This window comes from Brassica napus, chromosome C2, assembly GCF_020379485.1.
Source record: "Brassica napus cultivar Da-Ae chromosome C2, Da-Ae, whole genome shotgun sequence".
Taxonomy (NCBI): domain Eukaryota; kingdom Viridiplantae; phylum Streptophyta; class Magnoliopsida; order Brassicales; family Brassicaceae; genus Brassica; species Brassica napus.
The window spans coordinates 45,736,069-45,745,886 of record NC_063445.1 but is presented as its reverse complement, the minus strand read 5'-3'; the positions used below and the strand labels follow the sequence as shown (position 1 = coordinate 45,745,886).

Here is a 9,818-nt window from a genome sequence, read left to right as displayed (position 1 = left end):
ATATTTATGTTTTTAATTATTATTTTTTTATAGAGAGCATTTATGTTTTTAATTGAATTGTAAATACTTCCAAATTTGAAGCTGCAATCTTCTCGGTATTTTCGATCATTGAAAATCAACCAATACATATTTTCTCAGTCTTTGGAAGTAAACCAATACTCGTTTTCTCATCTCACCTATATAAAGAGTACTATACCATAACGAATTAACAAGTAAGAAAAGGAAAAATAAATTATCATTTTAAAAATGGGGAAATCCTTTGCTTTGGTGATCATTCTCATATCTTTTCTTCTTCTTCTTGTCCTTCAAAACCTCGAAGTCGTTAACGCCGTCGGGTGTACCGGAAGCTTTTACAACGAAAATAGCACTTATGTTCAGAATCGCGACGATATATTCTCTACACTTCCTAATAAAGTAATTGCCAACGGTGGATTCTACAACGCTTCACTTGGCAACAGTCCCAACAGAGTTTACGCTCTTGTCCTTTGCCAAAGAGGCTACGAGCAACAAGATTGTTTCAACTGTGTCCTTAGTGCAACTCGGGGTATAAAAAAGGATTGTCCAACCCGAATGAATTCGTACACGTGGGACAAAGACGTTGAAGACAATGTTTCTTGTCTTGTACGTTCCTCAATCCACTCAACTTTTGGGAACCTCGAGCTTGAACCTGCTGTTCAATACCCAAGTCCAGATGGTATCGATCCATCTAAAAACATGACCCTTTTCGAACAAGAGTGGGATGGGATGGTTAACCGGACTGTCGAGGCCGCCACGGGTGCTGAAACTTCCTCTGTACTTAAGTACCATGGTGCCATAGAAGCCGAGTTTACCGAGTTTGAAAATGTCTACATGCTGATGCAGTGCACACCGGACATAACTTCTCAAGATTGCAATAGATGTTTGAGAGAATGTGTGACGTTATTTAAAAACCAGTTCTGGGGCAGACGAGGAGGCGAGGTCAATCGTCCGAGCTGCTTTTTCAGGTGGGATTTTTATACATTCCATGGTGCTTTTGGTAATGTTACTAGACTTCCTTCACCTCCGGCTCAGGAGAAGGGGAGCTCTGCAACAGACAAGAAAGGTATTACAAATGAGTTCAAGCACTGCCAAACTTTGTAAGTATGATATTAATATGTTCACAGACTAAAAAGGCTTTAATGATTTTCAGGAAGAAGCACAAGGTCTTGGGTAACCATCGCGATATTTGTGGTTCTTACTTTTATTAATGTATTTGTATCCATCGGTCTCATAAAGTTCTTTGCTCGGAGGAGAAAATCAAACAACGGAATCAATGGTAAGTTCAATCAACCTTAGGGCATTGCTATCGGTTAAGAAACCCATTAGAGTTTCTCATAAATATGATATATGATGAGTACTCTGAATATACTTACATTTGTGATTAAATTTTTATTTATAAACAAAAGTGAGCCAATAAATTTTTATAATACTGAGACTAGAGAGTAAGACATATTTTTGTTTTTCTTTTAGTTGATAGTGAAGAGCACTCTGAGTCTGATGGTCAACATATGCTACGGTTTAATCTTGGTATGATCTTGACAGCAACCAATAACTTCTCGTCTGAAAATAAGCTTGGCCAAGGTGGATTTGGTACTGTCCACAAGGTATTAATAACAGTCTTGTAATAATGAGTGGTTGATTGGTCTTGATTTTTAGAGCATCTCTGATAGATTTGGATTTACAAATAAAGGATAAAAAATGGAGTGATGAAAATAATTAGTGTAGTACTCATTTCTTAACTCCATTCTGGAGTTAAAATGCAGTAAGATTAGAGAAGACTTTACTCAGTACTCTATTTTAAAATGGAATCTTGAGAATCGGTTTCAGGGGATATTACCAAACGGGCAAGAGATAGCGGTGAAGAGATTAACAAAAGGTTCAGGACAGGGAGATACAGAGTTTAAGAATGAGGTTTCACTCTTGACAAGACTCCAACATAGGAATCTCGTTAAGCTTCTTGGTTTCTGTAGTGAAGGAGATGAAGAGATTCTTGTCTACGAGCTTGTCCATAATTCAAGTCTTGACCACTTTATCTTCGGTTAGCCTTCGAAAAACAGTTGCCACTTTGAATAGTTTTATTTTTTAGAAAATCTAGACAAACAATTTTTGTTTGAACTGTGCAGATGAAGAGAGGCGTTCACTTCTTTCATGGGAGCTGAGATTCAGAATTATAGAAGGCATTGCTCGAGGTCTTCTTTATCTTCATGAAGATTCTCAGCTGAAGATTATTCACAGAGACTTGAAGGCGAGCAACATCCTGTTAGATGCAGAGATGAACCCTAAAGTTGCAGACTTTGGGACCGCAAGGTTGTTCGAAGCTGAAGAGACTCGAGCTGAAACAAGAAGAATAGCTGGAACCCGGTAAGAATATATCAATCAACCTTGAAGACATGATGTATAAGTGTATGAACTTTTTACGTAATCTTGGATCAATATTAATTCATGAATTAATTTGCATATATGTAGTGGATATATGGCTCCTGAATACCTTAATCACGGGAAAATCTCAGCTAAATCTGATGTATATAGCTTTGGTGTTATGCTTCTAGAGATGATAAGTGGGGAAAGAAACAGTAGCTTTGAAGGAGAAGGACTTGCAGCTTTTGTAAGCTTTTGTCCTGAATTTTCTTTTATCTTTAAACCTCTCTGTACAGAGTGTAAAACGTATATATTCTTCGTGCAGGCATGGAAGAGATGGGTTGAAGGAAAGCCTGAGACTGTAATTGATCCTTTACTGATGAAGGATCCGATAAACGAGATCATAAAGTTGATCCAGATTGGTTTATTATGTGTTCAAGAGAATGCAGCAAAGAGACCAACTATGAGGTTGGTAATAGTTTGGTTTGGCAGTGATACTATCATCATTCCTTTACCTAAAGCTCCTGCTATGAGTGGAAGTCAATCTCAATCTGAAGATGGCACAATGTCAATGAGCAATGACTCCACGGAGTTGAGTTGTCGTTGAATTATAATGGTGAAACAAAATGTTGTTTTAACAAAAAAAAGAAAAGATTTATTACACCAAAAAAAAGAAAAGATTTATGAGCGATGCTTTTTTATCATAAAAATTCTGTCAAATGAAATGGGAGTTCTAGGCTATTCAAATTGCTTCAGATCATAACGATTTACTAGAATTTGACATGCCCATCCGTGCGGATGTGTGTTTTGCAGTTATATAAATCAATATTTTGTATAGTTTTGGTAGTATATATTTTATATATTTACCCGTATTAAATTTCTGTGTAATATGACATTTATATACATAAAAAGTTTATTGTTTATATTAGTAATTTTATTTTGTCGTACATAACCGTCAATTGATTTAGCCGTTTTCTTATATATATTTGTCTTATTGCATTTATATTGGACTAATAGTTTTATAATAATATGCAAAAAATAACATATTTAAACAGCCTTTTGTATTTAATATATTTTACAAAACTGATTATTTACATGGGATTTTTTTTTTTATGAAATGTGAAATTTATTGATAAGAGTAAAATAATAGGTATTTACAAAAGAATGTGGAAACTATATGAAGTGGCTATACAAAGAAACAATACATTATGAAAATCCTATGCCCTGTCAAATACTTCAAACCAGCGTTGAAGCAGTCCAGCAAACCGATGATCCGCCCTATATCAAAGAGAGCAGATCCTGTTCTGTATGGCTTTATCAACAATCCGAATAGCTTGGTCCACCGTACGAAAGCCTCTCTGGTGTCTGCGCTCATTCCTCTCCTTCCACATATAGTAAACACAAGTCTGGAACATCAGTTTGAGCAGGATCTTATCCATAAGCTAAAGATTATTATCAATAACAAACTGCAGAGTAAGCGACCAGTCTGGATTAATCCTTCTGCCACACAATCTACCTGCTAGTCCATCCCAAACAGAGTAAGTGTAGGGGCAAGCAAAGAAGACGTGGTCCCTTGTCTCATCCCACTCACCAGACATCACACACCCTTGCTGAATGCCCCACGACCGCATACTATCTCCTGTAGAAAGTCTTTTCTTAACAGCCAACCAGAAAATGAAGGAGTATCTAGGGACTCCTTGAGAGAATCAGACAAATTTACTCCAAGGTACAGTGGCCTTTCTCACTCGTATCTGATCCCACGTTCGAGCCGATGAGAACTGCGCTTTATAAGTGTCCTCTGAATGTTTCCAAAGCACCTTATCCCTACCCTGATCTTCCTGCGGTACCTGAACATTCTGGATACGCTCATATAAAGCATGAAAGTGACGACTTCTCTGGCCTCGAATGTTCCAGTGAGATTGAGCAACTGCATCAATAACTCGAGCATTCCGAGCTACTCCAAGGTAACAAGTACCTACAGCACCAGTAATATCAATAAGCCTTCCCATCTGTAGCCAATCATCAAACCAGAAAAAAAGCCTTTTGTCCATCATTGATCTCAAACCTAATAAACTGGTAAGCTAGAGGCCTCAGTTTTAATAATTTCCTCCACATCCAAGAGCCCTTTCCATTCTCCTTAACATCCCAGAACGAGTTCTGTCTCAGCAGATATTGTTGTATCCAAGAGACCGACAGCGAGTCAGTGTTCGTAAATATTCTCCAGATCAGACCCAACGCAAAGACCTTAGATGAATCACACAGCTTTCGTATACCAAGACCCCCTTCTTCTCTCGGACAGCAGAGATCCTCCCATGCCACCTTAGCCTTATGAGTTACAATAGGGGACCCAGACCATAAAAAAGCGCTACACATGCTTTCTATGGTGTCAAGACAAGCTTTGGGATAAAAGCTTGACTCCAGAAGTTTACAATACCGGATATGACTGATTTGATCAGTTGGAGCCGACCAGCATAAGACAAGCACTTATTTCGCCATGATAACATTCTTCCTCTCACTTTATCTATCAATGGCTCATAGTCTTGCTTTGTAAGAGCTTTGGTAGTGGGAGGCATCCCTAAGTATCGAACTGGAAAGTGACCAACAGTGATCTCTATCTGCGCGGCTTCTGCTAGCAGTAGATTGATGTTCTGACCTGTGGCGAAGATGGAAGACTTAGTAGCATTAATGTGAAGACCAGATATGCCTGCGAACTGGTACATAACCGCCAAGACCCCCCGCAAAGATCTTACCGTACCATCTGTGAAAACCAAGATTTCATCAGCAAAACTGAGGTGTGTGAGCTGAACTTCTCTACATTGAGGATGGTAACCAAACTGCTGTGCATGTTCTGCCTTATTCAACATCTTCGACAACACATTGTTCAATATAACATAGAGGTAAGGAGAGAGAGAGCATCCCTGTCTTATTCCTCTAGTGCTCATGAAGAAACCTTTGAGACTACCATTCACTGAGACTGAGAAAGCAGCAATAGATATACAGACCTTAATCCAGAGGATAAACTGCAGTGGGAGACCCATAGCTTTAGGAACAGAGGTGATGAACGACCATTTGACTGTATCGAAGGCCTTAGAGATATCAAATTTCACCGTGGACCTACTAGAGTTAGAGGAACGATAGTAGTCATTAACCAACTCAGATGCAAGGAGGACATTCTCCAATAATAACCTCCCTTTAATAAAAGCAGTTTGATTCGGTTCAATAGCCTCAGGAAGCACTAATTTGAGTCGTCGCGCAAGAACTTTAGAGATGACCTTATAAATCAAGTTGCAGCAAGCTATGGGCCGATAATTTTTCATGGTCTGAGCCTCCTCCGTTTTTGGTACAAGAGATAGGATCGTAGCATTAATTCCCGTGGGTAAGAAGTCAAATAAGAAGAAAGACTGCACTGAGATAATAAATTTCTTTCCAATAAAAGGCCAAGCAGCAATGAAGAACTCTTTTGTATACCCGTCGGGTCCAGATACCTTATCGTTAGGTAGAGTGTGTAGTGCAGATGTAATCTCCTCCGGGGACACAGGGGCAACAAGCGTAGCAACAGTCCCAGCAGAACAACGGTATGTTAATAACTCTTGGATCAGAGGGAGATAATCTTCGCCATTATCATTCTCCTCCATTTGGAGAAACCTCTGAAAGTGAAGAACTGCCTCCTTCACAAGGAATCTTATGGTGTTCTTAGATGACCGTGTCTGCACTGCTCGATGGAAGAAGACTGTGTTGTAATCTCCTGCTCCAAGCCACCTAAGACAAGACTGCTGCCGATAAAATTTCTCCTCAATGCTAGCCAATTTATTCCAATGGTCAGACGCCTCAGCTGCAGCCGCAAAAGTAACAGGATTGGGATCCAGTAGCACCATGTTCTGACACCGACACATCTCCTCAAAAGCCTCTTTAGTTCTAGCGGGTAAATCTCCATAATGCGTCTTGTTAAGCATTCGCATATCATACTTCAAAGTCTTCAGCTTAGCATGGAATCTACTCAAGGCTGTACGGAGTGATGGATTGGTTGGGATGCATCCCAGACTCTCTTGACCGTGGGGAGAAACTCATGGTGCTCAGTGAGATAATTAAAGAACTTGAAGGGCTTCCTTGCCTCTTTAGTAATCCCTGAGAGACGAACTACACACCTGGCGTGATCAGAGATGCCTCCTCCCTCAAACCAGGAAGACGATTGAGGAAAAGCCCTTAGCCATGAACTATTAATCAAAGCTCTATCAAGTTTCTTTCTAATGGGATCCTCATCCCTTTTGTTCCACCAAGTGAAAATCGCACCGGAAAAAGCAAGATCAGTAAGATTGCTGTCACCCACTACTTCTTGGAATTGTCTCGTACCCATCTGGCTAGATCTAGGAGCTCCCCCACGTGAATGCTCACCAAAAGTAAGAGTGACATTGAAATCTCCTATCACTATCCAGGGCATATCGAGGTGCCTATAGGCTGCCTGTGTACCTCGAAGTTCCTCCCATAACCTTCTCCGTTCCACCTCATAGTTTGATGAATACACAGCCGAGCAAATGAATTGCTCATTAGTCTCGGGAATCTGAACTACTCAGGTTACGACCTGAGAACTGATATGAAGCTTGGTAGCCACTACTTTATCAGACCAACAAAACCATATACGGCCCAAATTACTGAATTCATAGTTTGCCAAGGAACCCCATCCCGGAAAAGAGGCTGCTAAGCAATCGTGATATTTCTCATGTTTAACCCGCGTCTCCAACAAACACCCAAACAAAAATTTCTCTGTCAAAACCCATCGACGAATCTATCTATGCTTCCGCGACATATTGAAGCCACGCATGTTCCAAGCGAAAAAGGACGTCATAACTTCCTACTAGAAGTTTTTTTGGAGCAAGTTTGGGTCTTTACTTTAAGGTCTTTCGAGCGAGCAGGAAGCTGCTTGCTCAATTTGAGACTTGGACCAGGGCGGAACCGGCCAGTCCTAGCAGGATCTTTCATCTTAGTTTCTTCAATCGGAAAATCTGCAACCACCTCACCTTCTTCCAAGTCTTCTTCTTCATTAGCACCGTCCTCCTCTATCTCCTCCAACGCAAGAACACTGAACCTAGAAGGCGAGATGACAACGTCATTCCTTCCCAGAGCTCCATCAAGACCTTCTACAGCTTTTGGCACCTCTGATACTACCAGATTAGGGTCTATCCTCCGTACCAGAGCCCAATCCTGCGTAGCTACTTCCAATCCAGCAGAATGTGATGTGTTTCCCTTCTCAAAGGCCTCCTGAGATACGTCACCCACCACGTTACTTCCGAGTGCAGGTGGTAACCCCTCAAGCTCTTGAAGTAGCTCAGTAACCACGTTTCGATTAGTTTTAAGATCATATCTCACTATACCATCGCCAGTAATGACCACATCACCCACCACTGCATCCTCCTTAGGAACCTCTACCTCTTTGTCTTTTTGTAACATTGTTATCCTCTTTGACTTACAATTCGAGCCTTGGTTCCCCCAAGCGTTGCATATGCTGCACTTTGGAGGTAACCAAGGATAATACACTTCAATCATCACTGTCGCACTATCCTTATCCAAACAACTGATTTTCTCCACCAACGGTTTGTTAAGATTCACCTCCACCAGGACTCGTGCCACATCAAGTCTAGTGAACTTCTCAGTATGAGGATGCAGCTTAACGAACTTCCCTGTTGCACGACTTAAACACTTCAGAGCTTTGTGGGAGAACAAAAGGCTCGGAACACCTTTAAGATCAATCCAGATGGGCATGGCAGACAGGTCCGGTGGGTCTAGAGCAGTTTCAGGAGACTATTCGTTAACCACCAGAGGAATGTCAGCGATATGCCAGTAGCGCCTCTGCAAAACTCTAGCTCTCATCTGCGGATTCTCAATCCGAAACAGAATAGTGGTCTTGTCAAGGAACTGCACATCAATCTTGCTTCCCATTTTTGGGGAGGACCACAATCGATTCACAGTGGCATGAATCGATCCAACATGAGGGGCATCTCCAATGAAGTACCCAACCACATAACATCTCCAGAGCGGATTTGGATCCGTGAGAATCTCTTCCGGTATTGTGATTGAAACCACACCATCAATGGGTTCCGAAGGAGGCGTCGGTTCCACAGGAGGAGACTTTCGCCAGGGAGAACCAGTCTCGGCAGGAGAACCAGTCGCTGATCTTGGAGGAGCATCGTTGAGAACCGCCGTCAGAGGAAGTGGAGATTCGCGAGCAGAGTCGCCGCCGTCACCATTGCCTAGGGTATCCATCGCCTATTTCTTGAATTTTAGTGACCTATACATGGTTTCTACAGATTTATGCATTAGCAATAAATAATGGTGAATAAATTAAAATACCATAAATACTATTTTATTGAGCAATACTCTCTATTGCTTAATTTGGAACATATAACTAATGAAAAGTTATAAAAGAACTTAGAAACATTTTTCTCTCTAATTAATCAAATAATGAATAACTCTGAAAGTAACATTTATTTAATGCCAAATAGACTTTTAATTAATATATGGGTTTAAGTTATTGTGGTTCGGGATTAGAGTAATAGAGTTGAGGTTTTTATATGTATCAACTTTGGAATTATTTTGTTATTTTACCATTTAGCAAATATTAGTTTGTGTATTCTAGATGTTGGGTGGTATTTTTAAAGAATATTATTTTGTAACAACTAAATATCAAATATTTCGAAAGTTTATTAAAGCTGAGAAATTTTTGGAAAGTTTTAAAATTAGTTAGTTTTAAAATTAATTTAAGTATGTGTTATGGTTGCTTTAATTAACAAAAAATGATAAATTCTGAAAGTTAGGATTATGTAGTTTTATTTGTGACATTAGAGTGTAACTAAAAGTTGTTTTAAGAGTAAGTTCATATTTGTACCTCAGTTTAAAAGATTAAGAACTGCATTTTTTCGTTAATGCCGATATTAATTGCTGCACTAAACACAATTAAATTGTGACTTATGCTTTAAAAACATAGAATTTATTTTTTTATAATCTAATATAAAAGATACTTAAATTGATATGCATTTTTCTTATAATTTTTTATTATTGTAATGTTTCTACAATACAGATTGTCAAATTCAAAATGAAAATGAGTTTCTCCTACTGTATTATAGTTTAAGCACTAATACAATTATAATTCTCTTTATGGTATTTTACAATAAATCTAAAGTTAATATAAGTTTTTCATTGTTTTGTTCTTGAGTTACTATTATTTTATGCCCTGTAAACTTAGATTTGGGCCTGTCAAAAATGGAATTGGGCTCTCTATCTTATTAACTTCATATTACTATTTTATGATTATATGTTTCAATAAAATGTGTTGATTTCAATAAATATATTATCCCTCCATTTAAAATATATTTATTTTATTTTAATTTGATGGCATATTATATGAAAATTTTTATTTCACATTTTTTAAGAAAATTATGTATATATAT

The 9,818-nt window shown here is 39.0% G+C and overlaps 2 protein-coding genes across 3 annotated transcripts; one reads left to right on the top strand and one right to left on the bottom strand.

The window, feature by feature from the left end:
- Positions 1–120: 120 nt before the first annotated feature.
- On the top strand, positions 121–3,096 carry LOC106381883 (putative cysteine-rich receptor-like protein kinase 39). 2 transcript variants are annotated; one of them, XM_013821825.3, is made up of 7 exons: positions 121–1,081; positions 1,169–1,294; positions 1,489–1,622; positions 1,846–2,056; positions 2,142–2,379; positions 2,485–2,623; positions 2,702–3,096. In XM_013821825.3, the coding sequence occupies exons 1-7, from the start codon at positions 247–249 to the stop codon at positions 2,981–2,983; spliced, it is 1,965 nt and encodes a 654-aa protein (XP_013677279.1). In that variant the 5' UTR covers positions 121–246; the 3' UTR covers positions 2,984–3,096. The 2 variants fall into 2 exon arrangements, with proteins under 2 accessions (XP_013677279.1, XP_048604486.1); XM_048748529.1 differs by having other exon boundaries at positions 2,485–3,096.
- A 3,277-nt stretch (positions 3,097–6,373) lies between these two features.
- On the bottom strand, positions 6,374–8,133 carry LOC106378488. Its single transcript, XM_013818606.1, has 2 exons — positions 7,264–8,133; positions 6,374–6,934 (listed from the first exon to the last, which is right to left on the bottom strand). The coding sequence occupies exons 1-2, from the start codon at positions 8,131–8,133 to the stop codon at positions 6,374–6,376; spliced, it is 1,431 nt and encodes a 476-aa protein (XP_013674060.1).
- Positions 8,134–9,818: the final 1,685 nt, after the last annotated feature.